The sequence below is a fragment of the Gopherus flavomarginatus genome, chromosome 3 (genome assembly GCF_025201925.1).
Source record: "Gopherus flavomarginatus isolate rGopFla2 chromosome 3, rGopFla2.mat.asm, whole genome shotgun sequence".
NCBI lineage: Eukaryota > Metazoa > Chordata > Testudines > Testudinidae > Gopherus > Gopherus flavomarginatus.
Genome location: NC_066619.1, coordinates 74,536,850 through 74,561,693, shown reverse-complemented (window position 1 = coordinate 74,561,693; position 24,844 = coordinate 74,536,850). Strand labels below are relative to the sequence as shown.

The 24,844-nt window shown below is 40.3% G+C and overlaps 1 protein-coding gene across 5 annotated transcripts in view; it reads left to right on the top strand.

Moving 5' to 3' along the window:
- The window catches only part of SEMA6A (semaphorin 6A), a 136,171-nt gene that overhangs the window by 66,253 nt on the left and 45,074 nt on the right, over positions 1 to 24,844 (top strand). For all 5 annotated transcript variants that reach the window (XM_050945630.1, XM_050945627.1, XM_050945628.1 and 2 more), the window contains exons 4-11: positions 5,364 to 5,424; positions 7,573 to 7,635; positions 8,475 to 8,576; positions 12,634 to 12,724; positions 15,834 to 15,953; positions 17,111 to 17,199; positions 18,062 to 18,279; positions 21,871 to 22,002. In XM_050945630.1, coding sequence (XP_050801587.1) covers positions 5,364 to 5,424; positions 7,573 to 7,635; positions 8,475 to 8,576; positions 12,634 to 12,724; positions 15,834 to 15,953; positions 17,111 to 17,199; positions 18,062 to 18,279; positions 21,871 to 22,002 — 876 coding nt within the window. The remainder of the gene's footprint in view (positions 1 to 5,363; positions 5,425 to 7,572; positions 7,636 to 8,474; positions 8,577 to 12,633; positions 12,725 to 15,833; positions 15,954 to 17,110; positions 17,200 to 18,061; positions 18,280 to 21,870; positions 22,003 to 24,844) is intronic.

Genomic DNA, 24,844 nt, shown 5'->3' with positions numbered 1-24,844 from the left:
CATTAAAGCCAATGGAAGTTGAAGGGACTCACAAGGACTTGGAGGATAGAGACAAAATTATTATTTCTTTAAAGGAGTTTGTGATTTTGTTTGAGCACACAATTAATTACATATTTTGGAGAACAAACACAAATGATCCACTGTGTGCATAAGTACATATTTGAATAAGAGTAATTAAACTTTAATGTTCTAGGCATATTTTATAGTAAAACCCAAAAAAAGCAGAAGAAATATGTTTACTGCTTTTCTTTTGATGTACTCCATGAGGTTAATTGAATGTCTTTTCTGCACCTTTTTGCTAGACAGATATATTTTTATATACACAAACGCATGCATTTATATGAGAAGGCTTATAAGCCAGCTCCTTAGTCGGTGTAAATTGGCATAGCTCTGACAATTTCAGTGGAACTACACCAATTTTTAACAGCTGCAGACCTGGTGCATATTATATGTAAATACTCATTCTCTCATATGTTTTTGGTTTTCCAATGCTAACAGGAGGTCAAAACTTATTGTTATTACATAAATGTCACAGACTGGTACCTAAATACCATGCTGATTGGCACATAAGAAAGAATATATTCAGGGAGCAGATGGGTTAGAGTCATTGACTGATGGATTGATTGATATGCCAAGGAACAGAACTGTTGAGTAAGAAGGTGCCATTTTTTCCCCATAACTGCACTTTCAAGTTGCTTCCCATTATGCCTAGACATTGGAGGAATCTGAAGATTTCACTGCAAAGTTCGGTTTCTGACAAGCTCTTCATATATAGGCTTGCATTTCTCACATGTCCTGGAGATTTTGGGTCTGCAGTTCTCTGCTGGTTTCCTGTGATCTTTCCTTTCCTTTCCACAGCAAGTACTCTCCAAGGCCAGCAGTCCCTAGAAAAGGATGCACAGTCTTAGAGCGGTGACAGAGTGGGGAGTAGTGTTTTAAGTTAAGAGCATATATTTTCAAAACAAAGCCATTTTGTCTTTTTTTCCCCTTTTTACCTTTTCCTCAGACCCTTCCCATACATCACTGTGCTGATCGTGCGTGCTCCAGCCTATTACAGAGTATTGCACGCCATGCTTCTGTAACATTCCCAGTTCCTGTCCCCAAGGCATTAAAAGATCATCAAGTCTCAAACTCAGATATTCTGCATTGCAGCCTGTTGCACTCAATAAAGGACTAGATAACCAGGCTAGCCTTTAATTTTCGTTAGGGGCCAACTCCTGGGAAAGAGTGACCAGCCCAAATAAATAAATGGTTGTACATCACAGGCAGAGGACTCAAATCCTCAGCTTCTATAGCCCTGCTATAGCATCTCCTACACTGCCCAAACAGGTGATAGTTTCTACTATAGATTTGGGATGGGCGCAATGGATGTGATTTATGCTGCCCCATGTAGTATTTTGGGCAACAGGATCCATGTTATGCATGGAGCCAATGTCCATGCCTCCCACCGAACAACTTCGCCTTCAATTATTCTTCAAAGAACAAGTGTGGAACTTGGCTCAGTGACACAGAGACTGTGCAGAGTCTCTCAGGGAGAGTGCTCCACTCTTCGCCTTCCCATGGAAACATAGTACCTGTGTGGTTACATGCACGAGGGGGAGCCAGAGGGATTGCAGGGTTTACTCCTTAATGTAATTTTTCATGGGGGAATTCCCTTATTTTTTTCTTTTTTTGTGTTTGTTTTCTTTTTTAAATTGGCAGGTTATTTGCAATGTGACAATTAGAATTCACACGCACTAAGGCAAATCTGCTTGGTGGATTAAAATATCCAAACATTGTCCCCAGACTAAAATGTTGATGCAAATATTAACTTGTAACCAGCAAGCTACATGCTTCTGCTATACATTGATGCTACAGTTTGAAGAAGAATCTGAACTTTTCGTGATGGCAAATTACAATTCACAAATTACAGCTCATTTTTAAAAAATGAATTGGCTTCTTAGTCTGTGTGTGTAATATGTACCATATTTGTGTGTGTGTGTGTGTATATATATAAAATATTATACTCAAATAGAGAAGTGCTTTGACATTATTGGGGACAATTGACCTGCAAAAAGAACAGAAAGATGTAATCCATTTTTACTTACACAAGCACACAAAATCTTCTTAAACTTTTCTCTGCTCCGGTAACTAAAAAACTGTTAAGTAGATTATTTTCCTCCTCAAAATGTTACTGGACAAAAATCCCTGCTAGGTTGAGAAGCCTATGTGATAAAAGTTAAAATTCAAAAGGTCATTTTTATCTTCAAGTGATAAACTTTTAAAAATGAGTAATCTTTCCATAATTAGTGTGAGTGAAAGTTTATATCTGTAACACTAATGGTGGCAATAAACTGAGAGACTGAAGCAAATGTGAACACAATCAAAAGTGTTTATCAAAGAGCTTCATAACAGGATTAATTGAAACTGTATTTAGCATAAATCCCTTAGCTACCAGATCAGATGCTTCTTTTAAGTTGTTTTCTGGGTGTCTAAATATAGTGATACTGAGTTTACATTTGTACCCAATTATCTGAAAAGCAATCAAAACAAATGATTAAACATAGAGGTGTTTTAAGAAAATCCAGTGCTCAGTGTTCGCTTTGCAGTTAATTTCCCTGGAAAAAAGGGCAAACTAATTTCAGAGACAGCTAACAGTTTATTACTGGATGTCTGGCATACAACAAAATCTGTTTGTCAATTGCCTGTTTTGTCAAATAGGATATGGGGATGTATATAAGAATTTTGTACTAACTATTATTAAACACTTTTTGAGGGTTTTGAAAGATTTCACTGCAAATTGTGGGCTGGATACTCAGCTGATGTAAGTTAGCATAGCTTCACTGAAGTCAATCAGGCTAGAGCAGTACACCAATTTACATCAGCTGAGCATCTTTCCCAGGGGCATCATTTGCTATGGGACAAACGGGACAGTTGCCCCTCCAGACCTTAGTTTGCTCCCCTGAGACTTTTCCTAGACCTATATGCTCCAGAATATCTTCCACTTTTTGCCCATCCCCCAACTTTGCAGGGTACAGTACAATCATAAATTATGTTCTGTGCTGTCACAACTTTTCCCATCTCTTACCCCTAGCTGAGTTTTTCTGAAATTTGGCCCCTGAGCTGTCCCTCTTGATATGTAACAGAATAGCAGCATTTTCTTCTTCCCTCAGAGGGTGCAGGTTTGCACACGCTTTTCCTGAAGTTCTGTGTGCCATCTCTTCCTGCTGACTTAAACGTTTGGTGGTTGCTTTTGTTCCCATGATCTGTCACCTCCCATATGTATGCACAGAATGGTTCATTGAGCCTCTGCAGTACCAGAGTGCAGTTACACATTTCCAGACATTGCACTGAGTGGCCAAGGGTCATGCACAGCCAGCAGCATTATTTAAATTCCCTTCCTCCACAAGATTATACCATGGCAACAAAATTCAGTTCTGCTGATGAGGTGGGAAAACAGAAGCACTAGGATTAAGTCAGTTTGTGTTGGAATAACTTAATTAGCAGAGAACTGTACATGTACCACAGCCAGTAGGCAGTATTGGGGATGAGAGGGCAAAACAGTCCATTAGTATCTATACTGCCTTTCACTAGACAGTTCTTTTAATTTTTGCCAGCACTGTGGGCAACTGTGTGTTAGATACAGCCTGCAGAAATAGTTTTAGTTTTCCTGAAATCAGATTTCGTTGACATAATTCCACAACTTGGTGTCTGAAGTCTCCTATGACACTTTGGCAAGCCAGAAAGTAAGTTGCTTACTCACTTAAGTTGGTCAGAAGGGCCATGGTGTGAGTGATGCTAAGTAACACAAGCCTCTCTCTGAATTTCACCCATTTATTTTTTACCTGGGTTTTTGTTGTTGCTAGTTTGATTTTTTTTAAAAGAAATCCACAGCACTAAAATGGTAATTAATGTAAAGAGTTGTGCAGGAAGGGGGCCAATCAGAAAACTTTTTCAGGTGTTGCCAATGCATAATGATCATTCAATTTACAATTCAGATTATTGGTTTCTACTTCTATGTAGTAGCCCCAACTGCAACTATGAAAAAAATTATATAGATATAATGTATAAAAGGAAGTAACAGTGCCTTCTATAAAGCTGATATGCTAATATGTAACTTTATTCTGACCCTGACCATAGCTGCGCCGGTAAAGTCAAGCAAATAATAAGGTATTAAACCCATCTTGAAAGTAAATGACAGTTCTGGTTTGTACTGAAGACTGAGGGAGAAAAAAAAAAACCTCCTCAGTTTGGCATCTTACAAAACAAACTGTCTCAACTGCAGTGGCAGACAGACTGTTTTTTTTTTTTTAAGCCAGTTTCTATTAACAATGCTGCCCCTTTTCTCCATGTGAGAAAAGTGTTGCTTATTTTCATCTTACACCAAAGAGGGTTTTCTGTCTGCTTTAGTTAGAAGCTGATATTGTTTCCCTCAAACTCAATGAAATGGAAGCTAATCTTGACAACAGAGGCTTCTAAAATGGAAACAATCTGTATCCTACTTTCAACAGACTCCTATATAGCCCCCTTCTAAAACTATGAATTGTTTTCTAGCCACAAGACTTCCTGCATTTTTTAAAAATTCATGTTATTTCAAGGAAAAATGAGATGTTCGGTGTGTTTTGCCCCTCCTGCCCAATTTGGTGTGGCTCTTTCAGGTGTTTGGTTTTCTTTTTTAATTCTGTGCCCCGGTCAAAAATGTCTCTGTGCTCCACTCATACAGAAGGGGACTGCTTAAAAATATCCCCTCACCTGACTTTCTGAATCTGTTTCCCCTTGCTCAGGGAAGATTAGTAGCTAATTGTAGAGAAAACCAGGTTCTCAGCAAAACAGGAAGGTGAGCACAGGAGAGCTGTAGGTTCTTTTGACAGTGAATTTTAGAGTTTAATTTGGCAATCAGCCTGTGAAGAGAAGAATAATTTCTGGAAACAATTTTGTTGCTGTCAATTTTTTTCCCTTCCATATTGTCAATCAAATCATTACAGCTGAGGTTGGAGGTATAACTTAAAAAAAAAAAAAAAGCAGCATTAACCTCAGATGACTAAGACTGTCATACTGAAAACCATCCCAGGAAGCTGATAAAGGTTGTCTAAATAGGATTGCAGTTGATATAAAGATGCATAAAAACATCTGCCCACTAGCCCCCCTTTCTTAAATCTCATTCATACAAATAAGATACTGGGAAGAATCTTGAGTTAGTTTTTTAGAATTTCTCTTCTTTCTAATTGAAAGCAATGCAGTTTATGTACAGTGGTGTATTCTCAGAAGCAGACCAAGCAATCAGTAGTGTTCTCTTGTATAGTGTCTGTTCTTTTTTTTTTTTTATTGTATAAAATAAACTGACTAGTGCTTTTGACTTTGCATTGATTTACCTTTGTTTACAGGGACCATATTTATACTGTTGATATGGACACATCACATACAGAAGAAATTTATTTTAGCAAAGTAAGTAGCTTTCTATCATCCTGAAACTAAAGACACTAGAAAGAACAGAGAATAAATAGGAAGTGGGCATTGTTTCAAACAGCTGTCCAGCATTGCTGTAAAAATTGTACTAATCAAGTGAGGTGGAATTGGTAGTCATATATGGGGAAAGCTGGAATAGCAGTCATGACCTCTGTGAATTTCTTATAAGCGATTTAGCTAGCTTGATAAGCAGCCAGTACCGAAATACACTGAGCTCCCTGGAATCCATCAAACATCTAGTCATTGATATTATGTAGCTTTCTATAATTGCTATACTATACCAATTAAGAATACTAAAAATCTCATCATAAAAGGCAAAGTCTACTTATATATTTTCATATACACAATTTTTCGTGAGTCATGCCAGTATGCAGTAAATAAAATCTTATTATAACATCATGCTATACAGTGTTGTAAGAAAAACCACATTACATTCACGGGAAATTATATCCAAAATGGGAATAATTTTTCTTGCATTGCGCTCCTCTTTATTGTGTTAAAGTTTCTAGAAATGACCTCCCTCCAGTTTCGTCATAATGATTGGCAAATGGCATACCCTATATGCAGTATATGATATTCATAGAACATCAAGGTGAATTTCACCTCAGGAAAGGAAAAATGGGCATGTTCAATCCAGGAATGATGCCATAGATGAGCTTGTGATATGATACCCATATTAAAATGAGGTCACAGAGCAGCTGAGGAAAGAAAAACTAGCGTTACTTCCATGGGCAATGGGTGAATCCCGGGCTCAGGGAGGCTAGCCCCCGGCCCGGCCCACCCCTTCCCTTCTGCCTGAGGCCCCACCCCTCCCGCTTCCCCTTCCCCCGCTGAAGCCCAGAGCTCCCGCCCAGAGCTCTCACCAAGGGGGAAGGGCAAGCAGGAAGGGACCTCGGGGTGGAGCATGGGCAAGGCCACGAGGGGCTGTTTCGGGAACCACAGCCTTCCCCTGCCTAATATACCTGCTGCCCATGCTTACATCCATGAAAAATGTTTTAGTGAAGGACTGTTAATGAATGAGTACTAACTCAATTCATTAAATGGAGCTGTCAGGTCGAAGCCATGATTATTGTTATAAAGGTGTTAGTATTTTAAGCTAGGGACTTTTTAATGATGTGTTACTATAATTATTCAACACTAATACACTCAATCCAGGGCCTAACTGATGGCAATATGTGGGGTCAGGAAGGAATTTTTCCCCCAGGTCAGATTGTCCATGATCTTTTTTGCCTTCCTCGCAGTGGAAGGTGTGGGCAACCTGCAGGGATCAGCCAGGTGTACCACACTTAATTCCCTGCCCTGGCATGGGGCCTCAGGCATTGGTGCACCTCCCATTCTCTGCCTCTGGCACATAATAGCCTAGTATCCTTTGGGCTGTAAAGCAAAATACTTTGCTTTAATTTCAGTTGTTGGGTTAGTGTGCAGGTGCTGAGTGGTATTGGTGGCTTGTGATATACAAGTAGTCAGATTAAATGATTTGATGGTCCATTCTGGCCTTAAACTCAGCTACTTGCCAAGTTTAACATAACTTCATAACGTGGTATATCTAGATCCTGGTTCATGGAGGAACGAAAATCCAATATGGGCTTTACCTATAACCATTCCAGGGAAGCAATCTTAGAAAATAAAACCTGAGTCCTTTGATAGCTAGAGGATCTCTGAGCCTGTTAGCTAATGTGAAGTAAGGAGAATAACCTGAACTGGATTTCTTTGCTCATCTGAACTGGACTGTGCCAATATGTATGCTTTGGCTTGATAACTAATGAGTTTATAGTCCATTTGCAACAATTTGCTTTGCAAAACAACATAAAATTAAAAGAAATGATGAGAAGTTTTTTTTAAAAGTGCATATATTTAAAAAAATTGGCAAATTGCTAAGTTCACATTTGCAGGCTTTAGAAGGTGAGATGGGTTTCTAGTTTAATGAATAGAGAGCAACAGAAAATTAAGTGAATGTTCTACATCACTGATCTTTCATTGTTATGGTGAATTAATCATGGAGAAAGGGTGCAGAAAGCTTTCAATAAATATATGTTCAGCAGCTAGTCTCCCCTAGGGAACTCTTACTTCTGAAATCAAATGCAACAACCTCTGGGCTCTAATTGATTTCTTTCTTGATCCTTGCAGAAACTGACATGGAAATCTAGACAGGCTGATGTAGACACATGCAGAATGAAGGGAAAACATAAGGTAGGCAATTTTCATTTCTCCTGCAGCTGCCACTTTAGTTCAGTTTCTTAACTATTATCTCAGACTGCTCTCTGTGATGTGGAATGGATCATGCCATTCACTTCTTTGCTAGTAATTGCTTTTTCCATCAACTTACTGAAGTCTTTAATTTGCAAAAATAGTTTGCTTTTAATGTGATGAAACATTACGACAGCAGCTGCAGTAACATCATGAAATACTTAGAAGCAGTGGGAATTATGGACACAGTGCTAAGTGTACTGACATTGCTTAATGCTGCCTCCTATAGCTAAACACTGTTGTCCATTCTCCACGGGGAGTTAACTGAAGAGCTCATAAAAAGCCATAATACGAAGTGTGTGTTTGTAGATGCAGAAGAACTGATTCTGACCTCGCCCCAATTTTACACTAGTGCAAACACTGACTAACATTAGTCAGCTCACAATCAGGCCCAGAGTTTCTGGACCTGATTTCCCATCAGTTTTACTTTAGTACACTGCACTGAATAAATTAGTGTTACTATTGTATTACAGCAATATATCCGAACAGTCTTCAGTCCCGATTAAAGCAACAAAATTCAAACAAAATTAATGAACCATAATGAAGTCTGAATTGTAATATAAATAAAATGTCCTCAGTTCCTAGCAACTGTGTTGAAACAAATAGAATGAAAATTCATTGTCTTGTTCACTGTCAGTTAAAAAATTATGAAACTAAAGCCCAGAATGTCACAATGGCTACTAGCCAGCCTCATTTTAGCCCTGACAATGAAAGATCATGGCACAAGAATAAAGTCAAACATTTGTAATATATTGGGTAAAATACTTATTATTTTTCTTCAGGATGAGTGTCATAATTTTATTAAAGTCCTCCTGAAACGAAATGATGATACCTTGTTTATCTGTGGAACAAATGCCTTCAACCCTTCTTGCAGGAACTATAAGGTAGGTGTTCTCAGTTGTCTTGAATAATAACTTACAGCTCACTGCAAAAACATGGGCTAGTCCCCTGTACTTTCTTAAGTAAAAAGTTTACTACTGATGCTTCTCAAAGTACAGGCCTGATGCTGAGGATTTCTCACCCATAAAACGTTTTGAATCTGGCTGTTGTGGTGTGTCCAATCCCAAAGATACTAGCCTAGACACTTACGGGCTTAACATAGTGGAAACTATGTATTTTTTTGCTGCATTGGTATTTGGGGACCTAATTAGAGGGAACCTGTGTAGGACTCTACACACTTCTTCATTCTATGAAAGTGATTTCAGCAGTAGACTGCTACAGGGAAATGCAGAGGGGGAAAAATGGGTATCTACAAAGTCAAAACATCATATAGAGATTAGGATCAGGTTGCACTAGACAACTGTCTATCTGCCCTGCTAGTAAAGCACATGTTAGAGCTGAAGATTCCTTCCCTCAGCCCAATTATGTGCCAGAGTTTGTGCATGCATGCAAAGCCCTTTATTCAACCTTTGTTCATTGTCTGAGGAGTAGGGTTTTAGGCCTTGATCCAGACCCCACTGAAATCAATAGGAGTTTTCCATTTGCTTTAATGGGAGTTAGATCAGGGCCTTAGTGTTCAGCCTAAGAGCAGTGCACTCTTTTAGAATCTGCCTTTGTCGCAAGGTGCATTTCTAACCTTTCTTTGGAGAGGAAGAAGATTCAGTTACTACTGATAAAAAGCCTACACCTGCTCATATAGTAGTCAATGGTAAACCTCCCATTACTTCAAGGTACAGGATCAGGTCCAGGATTATTGTAAGAAGTGTCCTGAAAACAAACTGAAGATATCAACTGCCAGGAAAGCAACTGCAGCAGTGATACCCAGTATTACCCTACTTCTCACCATCGTTTCTCTGCCATGCTGGTTTAGCCCCTGCAGTGGTTTTAGCCTGAAGGGTACACCAACACATGGGCAGAGCAGAGCACAGTCTTCTCTATAGTTCTGTGTTAATTATATTGTGCAGATACCTGATATAAGGAGTACTGAAATTAGAACAACTGGTCTGGTTTGAAAAAAAGTCTTTTTTTTTTTTCTCCTTCCCTTATCCCCAACCTCCCATCCACATCATGTAGCTAGGTTTCCTGTTTCCAGTCCTAAGTTTAGTTTTCTGTTTGTCATTGCTTACTGCTCAGTACAATTAATGCTACTAACAAATTCGTAGGAGTCCCCTTGCAGAAAGCTATTTTTTAGTACAAATACGGATTTTCTTGGCATCCTAATGGGTGGATCCTTTCTGCAGATGTTTCATTCCTCATGATATATGGCCCCTGGTGATTCCCTCAGCTGTTGCTATGCTCTGAGAGCCTGCACGGTGATGTCTCTTGGGGCCTACAGAAGGTCACTCTGACACCTGCACTGACTTTCCCTGACTGTATTTCACGGATTACAGATGGCACCAGGGCACTTGAGATATGCCAAACTGAAGATAAGGCCATCCCTCAGCACTGTAAAGTGAAAGTACAGATGACCCTGGAATGTTGTGCTCCTTGCAGAGGGAAGGAGCTCTGGAGCATAGCTCATTTACTTTCACCATCACTCTAAATGCTTTCCCATCCTAGAGTAAACACAACAGATTCCCTTCAGAAGGTCTTGACAGAAAAGATACATGACAGAAAACAAATGATGACAAATCATCCATTGAATGAGTTAGGTTTCATAACATATGAGATTAAAGTTGATTGGGGTAGCTTGATGATGCTAGATGGATTATTTTTCATGGTCTGTTTCTGAACTCTGCATTTGATTTATACAGTGTGTACTGTTGAAGTGAGTTAAATATGTTAGAAGGATTTTACCCCAGCATACAAGTTATTGATGTAGCCTGATCCTTTTGCATGGTTAATAATAATTGTATTGATTGCTAATTAATACTAATGAATGAGCTGGGGGGGAGGTAATAGTGTTCCCCTCCCAGAATCAGGCTCCACAGAATTAAAACTGACAAGTTCAATATCTTGTAGGGAACCTCAGGGTGAATGGCAAAGACACTTACACTGAGGCTAAAGCAAAGCCTTAGCTATCTTTATTAAAACAATCAGTAAAGACAAAAAAGCTCCAAACCATATAAACAAATAGCTGTAATACAGTATTAGGGATATCTTTGGTGTCATTCCCTGCATATGCTCACATTCTTATACTCAACCCTTCCTTGGGGCTCCGGGGGTGAGAGACAAAGGATGAGCCTAGTCCTTGGCATGCTGACTGAGTCCGATGGTCCAGAACTATAACACCCAAAGGTCAGTGATAGATAACAATGAAGAGCTAACGGATGGAAAGCTAGCCCCTGCTACATGGAGGCTTCACCTATTATAGGACCTGAGTACTGTGACAGACCCAGGCCAGTGGGGTGCAGGAGTCTGCTAGAGGGCAAATATACTGGTCACTGGGTGAGTAGTTTTCTGTTCCCTGAGTGACCAGAGCAGGGTCTGCACTAGAGTAGTCAGGAACTTGCTAGAACCAATTAAGGCAGACAGGCTGATTAGAACACCTGCAGCCAATCAAGGCAGGCTAATCAGGGCACCTGGGTTTTAAAAGGAGCTCTCTCCAGTCAAATGGGGAGGAGTCAGAGGAAAGGAAGTGTGTGTGAGGAGCTGGGAGCAAGTGGCCAAGGAGCTGAGAGTGAGAGAGTGTGCTGCTGGCGGACAAAGGAGTACAAGCGTTATCAGACACCAGGAGGAAGGTCCTGTGGTGAGGATAAAGAAGATGTTTGGAGGAGGCCTTGGGAAAGTAGCCCAGGGAGGTGTAGCTGTCACACAGCTGTTACAAGAGGCACTATAGACAGCTGCAAATCCATGGGGCCCTGGGCTGGAACCCGGAGTAGAGGGTGGGCCTGGGTTCCCCCCAAACCTCCCAACTCCTGATCAGACATAGGAGGAGTTGATCCAGACTGTGAGGGAGATCACTGAGGTGAGCAAAGCTGCCAATAAGCACAGGATCCACCAAGGTAGAGGAGGAGCTTTGTCACAGCACTATCACAGATATTCACTCTGATGCTCAGACTTCCATGTCCAAATCTAACTTCCTCTTCCTCATAACATTGGAGTGCACTTACCCTGTAGGTTAACATATTCATGCCATTTATCTCTTTATCATATACGTCACCTATTGCTCAAGCAAGTTGGTGGGTAGACATGTGCCTGCAGTTGCCTGGTATTATGTACCAACTTCCTCTCTTGAGCAAGCTATTCCCACTTTTCCAAAATCTAGGGTAATTGTCAGGCCATTTTATCTATGCCAAGGGTCATAGGCCTATTTTACTTATTCTAACTTACTTATGCCAATGTCTTACAGGATACAGGCCTGTAGGTTCTATGCATTACTGAAAAGTAAAATAAAATGCTACGCTAGCTCTGTGGGCTACACTGCTGATTAATCTTACCAGCTATAATATAAGAGTCTTAAACATGTGGGATCTGCACCCTTACGTGTAGTTTACTAAAACCCCTTCAACTTCGGCATGAGGTTGAGTTGGTTATTTGTATAATCACCTGTACCTGGTGATGAATTAATTTCCTAGAGGTTACACTTAAGCCTAAGATTTTAGAAGTACTGCACATATTTAATTCTTGCTTCATGGTAAGAGGGTTGCTATATGACACAGGCCCAATTTATGCAGTAACACCTGGAGAGTGGTCCTTTCCAACATGCAAATCAGAAAAGAGAATAGCACAGTTTTGACTACCCCAGATAGTGCCCCAGCTTAAGAGGGGGAAAAATGCACACATACAAAATTACCTTGTGCTTTTCCTTTCACTTGTATGGGTTGCAGGCTACTGCTCTGGATAATAGCACTTCTTTGCATCATGTTGAGGATAAAATTTGAATATTTCCCAGAACCACAGACCGCATAGCCCATTACAGTTCAACAGGAAACCCATATACAGAGAAAATATCAGCTGAAGACTTTTGTAAAATGTAATGGGGATAATAGTATCATAGGTTTTGTCCTGGGTAATGAGTTTCATTTTTTATTCTGAAGAGATTCCATTGTTTTTTTTCAGATGGAGACACTGGAGTTCCTAGGAGATGAGTTCAGTGGAATGGCCAGGTGCCCCTATGATGCAAAACATGCCAATGTTGCACTGTTCGCAGGTAAATAAGGAAAAGTGACACTAATCCATTCCTTCCCTTCTTCCAGGTCCTGCTTGCCATGATACAATATCCCTCCCATACAAAATGACACTTTTAAAATGTGAGAGACAAGTTGGGTGAGGTAATATCTTTTATTGAACAAACTTCTATTAGTGAGAGGGACAAGCTTTCGCGCTTACACGAAGCTCTTCTTCAGGTCTCATTTAAAATCTGGCACAGTAAGTGAATAATGGCTCAAAATAAGGGCCACAAGGAATCATTAGTGCAGGAAACTTCACAAGCTGCTGTATTAACTTCAGTACCATAATCAGCATTGTCTAAAACCTCAGTTTCCTGATTCACGTTTACTGGATTTGTGGTAAAAGAAATGAGATAATATAATGCCAGATCAGTATGAGACAGAAATACTGACCCTATTCCGCTTCTATGAAAGCCAAGGACAAAATTCATAATGACTTTAGCGGGAGCAGGCTATGGTCCTATATTTGGTTAAAACTAAGGTACCCTTCATAATGAAGGTCAATTCAGAGATGTTTAAAAATATCTGCGAGTGCACTCCTCTCTGCATCAACAAGGAAAGCAGAAGTGCTGGCTCTTTTTTTTAAGTAGAAACATCTTGACAGATCATTCCCAGCTGTGGCAGGGGAAGAAGAGAAACCTCTTGTTTTAATGATGATTTATGCTGCATGTAACAGAATTTAGTTAACTATTGTTTGTCACAGTAATTTAAAAAATGAGTGCATATTAATGGTTTTAATTTAGGCCATTGGTTATAAAATGGTATTTTGGTTCTTCTTCCCTTTTATAGATTTCTGAATATATTGTTTCATTTTTGCACTCCTGTTACTATGAACCTTGGTGACCACATCTCAGGTTTGGCTGTAACATAGATGGTAAAGTGTGTTGGCAACTTAGGATAACATTACTGCTGTTTTTTGAGCAGGTATCTTGCTATTACATAGAAAATAATGACTAGCTATTTCTTAGAAAAGATGTTAGAAATTCACTTGAGAGTGTAGCAATTCATAAACAGATCAGCCACTATTAAGTGGAGATCATTGCTATAACCAAAAAGACACAGTACCACCTACAATATCTGAACTGACATGGTGTCTTTTTACAAAGGAGAGATTCTCTAGTAGGCTACAGCGTGCCCTCACTCAGCTTAGTATAAATTAATGGCACCATCTAATTTAAAAATACTAATGAATAGTTCATTAATTATAGTAAGGACAAAACTAGAGAGATTTTTTCTGGATGTTGGGGAGTGACCTTCTTTTTACTGACTTCTCTTTTTTAATCCAAAAGAAGTTAAGTGCTTCCAGAGGAAGGGAGTTTTAAAGAAACAGCATCCACTAATATAAGTGTATTACATAAGTAGCTGCTGTATATTAGGCACCATTCCCATGTCATAGGCCACATATCACACTTTCTTACAAAATGCTCATTTTAGATATGTTCCTAGGAGCAAGATACACAGAACCTTATTATTCAATTGACTAATTTGTGATAACTTGCATTGTATCAGGACTATTGCCTTTCGGTATAAGAGGTAAAGTTTGTCAAATAAATTGTTACAATGGATCAAGTAAACTCACCTAGCTTTAGTAAAAGCATTCTGTGTTTGATAGGTTATAATGTCTGATCACCTGGGAAAAGCTTTTGTAGTAACCAGCAGTTTAGAGAGCTAGCCCAGTTGACTTTAATCTGTAGGATGCGCTTATTGTATATAACTCTTCTTGCAGCTATTGTAGCTAGTGTGTATGAAGTGTGATTGTCACAAGACCTACTGGGATGTGGCAGGAAGGAGAGTGATTATATTAATGTTGAGCTCTGACATCCAGAACTGAAAAGTTCAGCCTTTTTATTGGTTTTAGTGTCTGCTTTTAAAACACGTATTTATTTTCACTTAAGAAAGTAGACCTATTTTTAAACAGCCAAAATCTGATAGGAGTTGCGTGGTGCAGAAGTAAGATTACTGCCCTGGTAATGAAAAGATTTGATCTGTTTTTTAAACCTTGAAGGGAAATGAAAGGCTATCTGCTGCTCTTAGCTGGAAATAAGCAGAGGTATAGGCCAAAAGGGTTCAGAAACCTCTGACCAAGGGGGCACCCCCTTTATCATATATCCAGTGTGGATAAGTTCTAGCTTAATACCCATTATAACTCACAATGAGGAGGGTGCAGCCCATACCCACTTCATTTTGACACAACTGAGATTTGAGTTACTGGAGCTACATAATGTTCTATTGTTTGTGTTACTGTGAATTATCATGGGTGAAAGACATTGCTTATAACCTAAAATAGCCCTATGGGACAATGACTAGATTTTGCAATTGCTATCAAATGAAATTTTGTCAGTGCTTTCCTTTAACTTGTGATGTTTTGCCTCACTCTCCTGTCCTTGCTGTGCCCTGTTTACAGCACATTGTTAGCTTTCCTCCTCTTATGCTCTTTAAGAGGTAAAGATGCCTGAGCATAGATCAGATATCCAAAAGGATAGGGAGCTTTCATCAGTCTCTGCAGTCATATATTTGCTTTGCCATGCCAAACACTGATGATTTTTGTGCTAAAGTTCTTAAAGGAGCAGAGCTTTTTGCACATTTAAGACAAAAAAGGAAGAAATACTAAGTGTCAATTGGCTAACATAACAAAATCAAGGAACAACGCTCTCCAGAAGTACATAGTTTGACAAACTTGTTTAAAAACTAGCACTTCTCTTGGTCTCCCTCATATCCATTTATTTTGCTGGGATCTGTGGATAACAACCCCATCTTTTCCAGCCATTGTTCCAGTCACATTAGATTACTTGTGGTAGTGGTGTCCACAATGAAGCCGGGCATTTCAGTCTCAATTTCTCTAATCTGGTAAAACAGAGGACATTTTCTAGGAATGCCTTTTTCCAGTGCATCCTTCTGAAATTGCCATTTCATTGTAAAAATGAGGAACGTTTCAGTCTGCCTGTGATTCCAGATATCCACTCAGAATTTTCGTTCCAAAGAGATTGAGATGATTTCATTTGTCCCGTCTCATTTGATTGATGAAGGAAAATAATTACATTATTTCTCCTCCCTCTCATTTTTTTTTCTTTTTCTTTCCCACTCCCCAAGAGGGAAAGCTGTATTCTGCCACAGTGACTGACTTCCTTGCAATAGATGCAGTCATTTACCGGAGCCTTGGAGACAGCCCAACCCTGCGGACAGTCAAACATGACTCAAAATGGTTAAAAGGTGAGTACACAACTGAAAAAAAGGGGAGCTGCATCTCTGATGATAGTCTTGGATTGTTGACAGACCTCGCTGCAGTTTCATTTCAGCAATACTTTCAGTCAGATAGAAGAAACTAAATTACATCTTTTACCTACTCTGATTTACTTACCTTCCTTCCCCTTCTTCCCTTCCCACCTCCCCTCCCTGTTACTGGATACTGAAAGAAACTATAAGTACCACCACAGTAAAATGCATTACATCCAACTTTCCAAGCCTGAATTCATTTCATAGCTATTTTGTAAAAAAGATGGAATTTTCAGAGAGGAGACCAATGTTCTTGGGCTGTGCACGAACCAGCTGCCTTCCTAGGATTGTGGTAGGTAATAATCAGGGTTTTATGAGATACAGAGAATTTGTTCTGCAACCTTATGATTCATTGATATAAATAAAATTCTGAGGCTATGACACAAAGCCTTCGTTTTATAGTTTTTAGGTGCTGTATGGCTTTGCTGTTGAATTAGGCAATTTCTAAATACCTTCATTGTTAAGAAAGTTACTGATTACCCTCACAAATGCATCATGAATGGCAGTGAGACAGTGAGCCAAGCTCAGGTATAAGGACTTTGGCTTGCATGCAAAAATGCTGAAACAGAGTGAGGTTGAGGGAAGAAACCATTGGCCCAGTGTATGTGTGTGTATATATGTGTGTTAATACCAGGTACCCATGGAGCTAGTCCATATGTGCTCCTGCTTTCACTAAGTCTAGGGAACAGCAGATTGCATGGTGTGCTATTCTCTCCATGCATGAGGTTTTGCCCATAAGGATCTACCCTTGCACCAGCTACCCATCCCCAGATTTGAAAGTGTCACTATCTTCACCTTTCCTAATTCTCCTGCAGAAATCAAAAGGGGGATCATTTCAGTGGCATGTGTGCAAGTGCGTAATTGCCTTGGTTCTCCACAGAGTTGCCTTCAGCCACTGCATCCATCCAGAATGCATTGTTTCCCCATCTGATACGCCATTTTCTGAGTGAAAGGGTTGAAAAGTGAGCTCTGTCCCCTCCAAAAATGTTTCTCTTTGGGTATGCAATGATATGTTTTGCTCTTATCTGTGCCTTTGATTCATCTTTATTTTATATATGGTGTACACATAGACAGAATGTGTTGTCTGTTCACAGAGCCATACTTTGTCCAGGCGGTGGATTATGGTGACTACATCTACTTCTTCTTTCGGGAAATAGCAGTGGAGTACAACAGTATGGGGAAGGTAAGAGAATTGCCTTCGATTCTTTGTAATAATCAGAAAAAACTGCTCTTGGATCAGTGCTGTTAGGAATGACCTTGAAATGAGAACCATAAATCACAATGACAAGGTCATCATTTTGAGAGGATCCTATTGCTCAAGCCAAAAGGTTGGTTGGAGTGAAACATTGCACTGCCTGGATACACAACATGATGGTGGCAATATGTGCTGGAAGCTCTTTTATTTTCCTAACTCTGCAAAGTAAATGGCAAATTCATTTAATTCATCGTATCAGATAATAGTTACAATTTTTACTTTAAAGAGGCAGTTGTATTTAGGAGATGAGAGTCAAGAGCGCTAAGTAAACAAGGGAGAAATTTTGTTCTTTGCCTTATCGTAAAGAACGATTGAACACTTTACTGAATAAAAATTTTTGATATTTCCACAATAGACTTCTGACTAATTAGACAAAAAAGCTGACCAGTGTCACAAAGGTGCAGGGTATGAATACACGCCCAGCGAGGTTTGCATAGTTTTGAGTGCCGAAGATACAAGACCCAGAGGCTGGCAGCGTGGGTTGCAGGGATTGTGAACATAAAGTGCTTTTGTTTGGGGAAATAGAAAGCTAAGCAGTCTGTATGGAAATGAGTTTATATGGGCTGAGAACTGATCTCCTGGAGGATTTATGGCTGGGTATTAAATGCCTCAGCCTTATCTTTTATAGCACACTCTTCCAAAGCTGAATTTTCCTCTGTTTGTTATTTGTCACAGATTATGGAAACATGGGATTAAATTAAGCACCTCACTGTGTCATTTCTATTTTTTTAATAATGTTTCTCTGATCAAAGAAATATTTCATTTTCTCTATTTTTTTCCTTCACTGCAGGTAGTTTTCCCAAGAGTGGCTCAGGTTTGCAAGAATGACATGGGAGGATCTCAGAGAGTTCTGGAAAAACAGTGGACTTCCTTTCTCAAGGCTCGCTTGAACTGCTCAGTTCCTGGCGATTCACACTTCTACTTTAACATACTGCAGGCTGTGACGGATGTTATCCATATCAATGGCCATGATATTGTCTTGGCAACCTTTTCCACTCCTTATAACAGGTAACCAATGCAGTAGCTTTTTGGCTTGTGCTTAATATGTACCATGTGTTTTGCCTTTTCATTGCAGTTTCTTCTTACAATTTAAAACTACAAGAAGCTGTAGCTAATAAACTATAATTTTTATTTAGCATGCACGTATGGGCACCCATTTTTTCAATTTTAAAGACTCTAGTATTGTTTATTACATTATATGACTGATGCTTGAGATGAGTTTTAAATCATGTGCTACATGGTCACATACATTAGGCACATTATCCTTTATGCTGGAATAACTTTAGATAGGGGACAGAAAACTCTACAATGTCCAACTTGCAGAGTTTCCTACTCATTCTTCTATTGGCAGAGTGTGGGTGGCCCCTCCCAGATCCCCAGAAGAAGCCCTGGGTTCTTCAAGATACATACACATGTCCCTTGCCTCCACCCTGCTGCCTTACCCCACCAACTCCTCCTAGCCCCTGGCAGTCTGTCTTCTGGAACAGCTGTTCTCTTAAGGTCTCGACCTGGCTGCCCCCACATTCACAGAAAAGGGCTCCAAAGTGTAGACAGGATTGTAGTGGAAGTTAACACATCCTCATCTTGTGTTAATCGCTATAGCTCTCACCATGAGTTTGTAGGGGAGAAACTGGAAGACTCCAGATCCAGCTTGCCGAGATCCTGTCCCTTCTAAGCCAATGGAGCTGTAACTCCATGATGTTCCCTTAAGGGGCTTCTGAGAGGAAAAAAGCGGGCATGCCAAGTGAGAGGAACTCTCCCATTTCATTGGTGCAGGATCCCCTCTGTGCATAGACATATATCTTCCTGTGTGTTTGTACAGAACCTAGCACAATAGAGGCCTGTTCTTGGTAATGGCGCTGCCACAACCAAACAATAAATAATAATGGGACCCATTGTTCTGACACCTGCATTTTATAGTTCAGCATATAAAGGCTTTCCATGACATCTGCTTAGAATTTGTTACATGCTGCTTGGTAAGTTATTAAAACATGTAACTGCATCTAATTACTGAGGTCTCCGGAAAAGTTAAAAAATGTTCTAATTAAAGAAAAATTCCTGCAGGGCCCCAGAGGGTCTGTTTCTTTTCCCCTGTTCTATATTACAAGGGACACTGGGGCTGCAACATGAACTTTATTGCTGGAGTTCGTCTGCTCTTGCCCTACATTTCCCACCTAGAGTCAAAGGGTGACCCCTCTGAGGTGAATGACAAAACTCCCACTGATTTCAAATAGGAGCAAGCGCAGGCCTCCAATGTATAATTACTGCTTCTGACAACAAAATTAGAGTAGCTGCTGTGGAATGATTATGCCAAAAATGCAGGACATGACTTCAAATAAAAACTAAGCAAGAGGAACCGATGATTCTGTTTTCATGCAAATCACCTAAATAAAATAATAATAAAAAAAAATCAAAAGAATGCACCAGAAAGTGGGCTATATCATCAGAATTGCCTCTAAATTACTACTGCAACCGTCAGCCCCGAGACCCACCTCCTTGCACCTGAAGTCCGGAGCCCTGCCACCTTACAGGGGAGAAGCCCCTAGACCCACTACCCTGCTGCAGGGCAGAAGCCCTGAGTCCTCCCGCCCCCCTAGCAGCTGAAGCCCAGAATCCCAAGCCCCGCCCACCACTGGGCCCTGGAGATTTTATAGCATGTTGGGGAGGTTTTGGGGGCTCTGGGAAATAATCTGAGAATTTTAAGACTTGGAAACCATCATATAATATGTGAAGTATTATTCCTGTGGGCAAAGTCTTTTTTGCAGAGAATGAGAGGCTGTACATTGCGGCTGGAGACACTGCAACAACAGGTCTATGCATGGAGCGGCTAAAGCTAATTTCTTATCCATTGAGCAGGGCCTTGTAAAATGTCTTTGTTCACAGGAACGAGACAGGGCCAGTAAGAAGGGAGGCCTCAATCCCTGCCTAGAAGTAGGCCATGGGTCTGGGTCCAGCTCCTACTGGGTTATGGGGAATATTGGATATGGCTTTCTGTTCCCCCACTGTGCTAAGTGGATCCACCTGCTGTGATCCTCAATAGTCAGACCTTTGGTCTGCCCATATCCACCTCCACGGGGCTCTCTTCACTATGCAGGGAGCATGGAGTTGAACTCTGCAGGTGTTTTTGTTCTCTATACCAAACCTCCTGCTGTTAAATTGCTTTTCACCCTTTATTAGGGGCTTAATCTTATAAAGTGCTGAACTCTTCCATCTCCAATGGAACTTCACTGGGAATTGAAGGTCTCAGCACGTGCAGGAATTGCTCTTCACCTTTCAGGATTGAGCCCTAGATACTCCAGACACCCTCAGTTAGACTCTCAGGACCAAATTCACCCTGGTGTAACTCCATCAAAGTTACACCAAGATGAACTTGGCTCTCTCTCTCTTTAAAATGTTCCAGAATGTAGACTCACATTAGCAACCTTTGCACTAGGTTTCCTTGCATGAGACAGCCCAGCCTTTGGAGAGCTAACCACCTCCCTTTGTTTCAAACAGGGCTAATGAGGTTCCCCTATTTCTGTTTCATTTACTAGCCCTCTGAATGTTGCATTTTGAAATTAAAATGACACAAACTCATTAATATTTATAAAACTATTTTCATATCAATTTACATTCCCTTCTAAGTCTTGTTCTATTCCCCCCCCCCCCCCCATAGTTTTGTTCCCACTTTCAAAGGCCAAGGCACAAGGTGTCTTCTGTGGTGTATTACAGTCCACTAGCCAAAAGCCTGATTACAAATCTTGGCCAGCTGGTGCTCAGAATTTATCTGATCAACATCAAGCAGAGGAAGTCAGACACAAATGCAAGAGTTCATGTGTAAACAATAAAGGTAGATAAATGAATAATTCATAACTTAAAGTCATTGACCAAGGGAAACCTCTAAGCCCTTCCAATAGCGTTTATATAAGAATGTAATTATATTTGGACATGGTTACTATCCGGTTACATGCAAATAATCAAAGTCCTCACTGAAATTTTTAGTGGCTATAAGCAACACTGTGTTTGTTTCTGCAAACTCTTTACAGTTGATTGAGTTAACTGTGTGTAGGAAGTGAGTTAGAAATGTACAGGAAAACCTGATGGAGATCTGAACCTGAAAGGATGGTGTGATACTGTTCAACTCTCAGTCTTAATGGGATCCTTCAGCACAAAGAGATGCATCAGCTCCAACTTCTGAATTCTATCTAGATTGTATTTTGGGGGCACATCAAAGACTGTGAGGATCAGCACTGAGAGCGTGTTATGAATTACAGGAACTTGACTTTCCAAGTACAGGTTGCTAAATGAATAGCCGGTTACTCTTCATACATCACCAATGGAAAGCAGTTTTCCAGATTCTTTTTCCTCTTCAAGATTACTGAAATTCGTTCTTTCTTTAGAGGCTTTTGAAACAAGTTATGCTGACAGGAATTGACTACCCATTGGTACATTTCAAACTTTTTTGCATGGGGTAGCCTTTTACTGTCAATACCCAGAGGTTATAAAGTTCAGGACTAAGTAGTCTGTGACAGGAAAACTTCTATGCAGCATGTTTTTCAGTTAAAATTTTATGCATAACTGCATAATGAGTAACAATTTCTGGGAAATGTCATGTTGCAGCATCCCTGGCTCTGCAGTCTGTGCCTATGACATGCTTGACATTGCCAATGTATTTACTGGGAGATTCAAAGAACAAAAGTCTCCAGATTCTACGTGGACACCAGTTCCTGATGAGCGAGTGCCCAAACCCAGGTATGCATTCATATGCTGTATAGTAACAGATTGTGTCTTGGTGCACACAATACAATGTTAGACAGCTTCAGCAGCAATGTGAGATACAGATATAATGGGAAATGCATATTTTAACTTAAATAGGAATTCAGCCTGAGTCTGATCTAAGTTATGGTGGTGTATCAGGAGTAGTCCTTTGAAATCAGCTTTAATACAGGTCAGATCCAGGATCATACCCATTAGAATCAAAATCAGGGGTTGCTTAAGATGGTATAAGGTACACATTGTCAGGAAATGAATGGCACCAATTTGCCATTCGGGGGTAACATAATAAATATAACTAATGCGCCAAGTAGAAGGAAATAAGGGGGAAGAAGGAAAAGCAACTAACTAGAGGTTGTAAGATTAAAAAAGGGGATCTGCTTTATGTAATACCACCTATTAATTTTCCCTTATGTCCACTTCCCTTCCACTCCCTTCGACATGTTCATTGCACTCATTTTGTAGACCCATTAAATACCAGGTTCAGTGCAAGTTACACTACCTTGCCGCCTACACCCATTTGTTGACTCACACTCAGAGCCAGGTTTCACTTAATGGTATACTGGTGTAAATCTGGAATAATTCCATTTATGTCAATAGAGTTATACCACTATAACCATTAGGAGAATCTGGCCCCAAATCCATCATTTAATTTGGCCCAAAAGACTTCCATTGCACCCAGTTACACCAAATCTGAATTTGGCCCATTATGTTTTAGAGACTTACCGAACCTAGCATTTCAATTTCTTCATTAGACCTGAGTTTATCTATCTTCAACTTTATTTGTAAGTTGTTCCCTGGACAGGAACTTTGAAATGCCATCATGTATATGTTATATGTACTGTCTCAGGGACAGCCCCAGGGAGCACCTGAGCAGTCCCTGGGACCTCGGAGCAAGGGCTGCTGGGGGCAGTCAGCCCCCGTGGCCAGTGCAGGGGCTAGCCATCCGTGGTCCCCCACACCAGCGATATCCTAGGGGCCCCACAGAGCAGTAGCGCCCGGAGCCCCAGGAGCTGCTGTTTTAGTTGGGTATTTATATAGTAAAAGTAATGGATTTTTTTTGTGTGGATTTTTTGTTTAATGCCCGTGACTTGTCCATGACTTTTACTAAAAATACCCATGACTAAATCTTAGCCTTACTCATGCCTACAGTACTGGGTGTCACAGATCAGGGCAACTACATCTGTATTCCTCTCTATGGCACAGCAAGGGTCAGTCCTAGGACCAATCCTATTCAATTTATTCATAAATGATCTGGAGAAAGGGGTAAACAGTGAGGTGGCAAAGTTTGCAGATGATACTAAACTACTCAAGATAGTTAAGACCAAAGCAGATTGTGAAGAACTTCAAAAAGATCTCACAAAACTAAGTGATTGGGCAACAAAATGGCAAATGAAATTTAATGTGGATAAATGTAAAGTAATGCACATTGGAAAAATAACCTCAACTACACATACAATATGATGAGGGCTAATTTAGCTACAACGGGTCAGGAAAAAGATCTTGGCGTCATTGTGGATAGTTCTCTGAAGATGTCCACGCAGTGTGCAAAGGCGGTCAAAAAAGCAAACAAGATGTTAGGAATCATTAAAAAGGGGATAGAGAATAAGACTGAGAATATATTATTGCCCTTATATAAAATCCATGGTATGCCCACATCTTGGATACTGTGTACAGATTTGGTCTCCTCACCTCAAAAAAGATATTCTAGCACTAGAAAAGCTTCAGAAAAAGGGCAACTAAAATGATTAGGGGTTTGGAGAGGGTCCCATACGAGGAAAGATTAAAGAGGCTAGGCCTCTTCAGTTTGGAAAAGAAGAGACTGAGGAGGGATATGATAGAGGTATATTAAAATCATGAGTGATGTGGAGAAAGTGGATAAGGAAAAGTTATTTATTTATTCCCATAATACAAGAACTAGGGGTCACCAAATGAAATTAATAGGTAGCAGGTTTAAAACAAATAAAAGGAAGTTCTTCTTCACACAGCAGACAATCAACTTGTGGAACTCCTTACCTGAGGAGGTTGTGAAGGCTAGGACTATAACAATGTTTAAAAGGGAACTGGATAAATTCATAGTGACTAAGTCCATAAATGGCTATTAGCCAGGAAGAGTAAAGAATGGTGTCCATAGCCTCTGTTCATCAGAGGATGGAGATGGATGGTAGGAGAGAGATCACTTGATCATTGCCTGTTAGCTTCACTCCCTTTGGGGCACCTGGCATTGGCCACTGTCGGTAGACAGATACTGGGCTAGATGGACCTTTGGTCTGACCCGGTACTGCCGTTTTTATGTTCTTATGTAAGGTCACCCACTCTCAGGCTTTCAGCTCCCTAGAAGTTACCCCTCTTGGGTGGAGCCATGGGTCTCCCTTCCTCCTGACTAGGGTATTTCCAGGCTGCCCAAGATTATACTGTGATTTTCCCAGCAAAATACAGTTTGCCTAAACAGGCCTGCTTGCTTCTCCTCTCAGAGACAGCACACAATGTAATTGCCAACAGTTATGAGTTATCACCCAGCACTTACTATGCAGGCCTATTTTATTCATAAGGAAAACACTACAGAGAAAACATTAAAACAATAAAAGAATCTACACTCCTGCTAATAATCTTACCAGGGTTCACCCCAACTTTAATATGGGCTCTGGTAGGTGCAGTCCTTCATATCTTCACCCCAGAGGTTTCCTTGTGGTTTCAGATGCAGATGTGGTCACCCCATCTCAAAAAAGATATATTGGATTTGGAAAAGGTTCAGAAAAGGGCAACAAGAATGACTAGGGGTATAGAATGGTTTCCGTATGAGGAGAGATTAATAAGACTC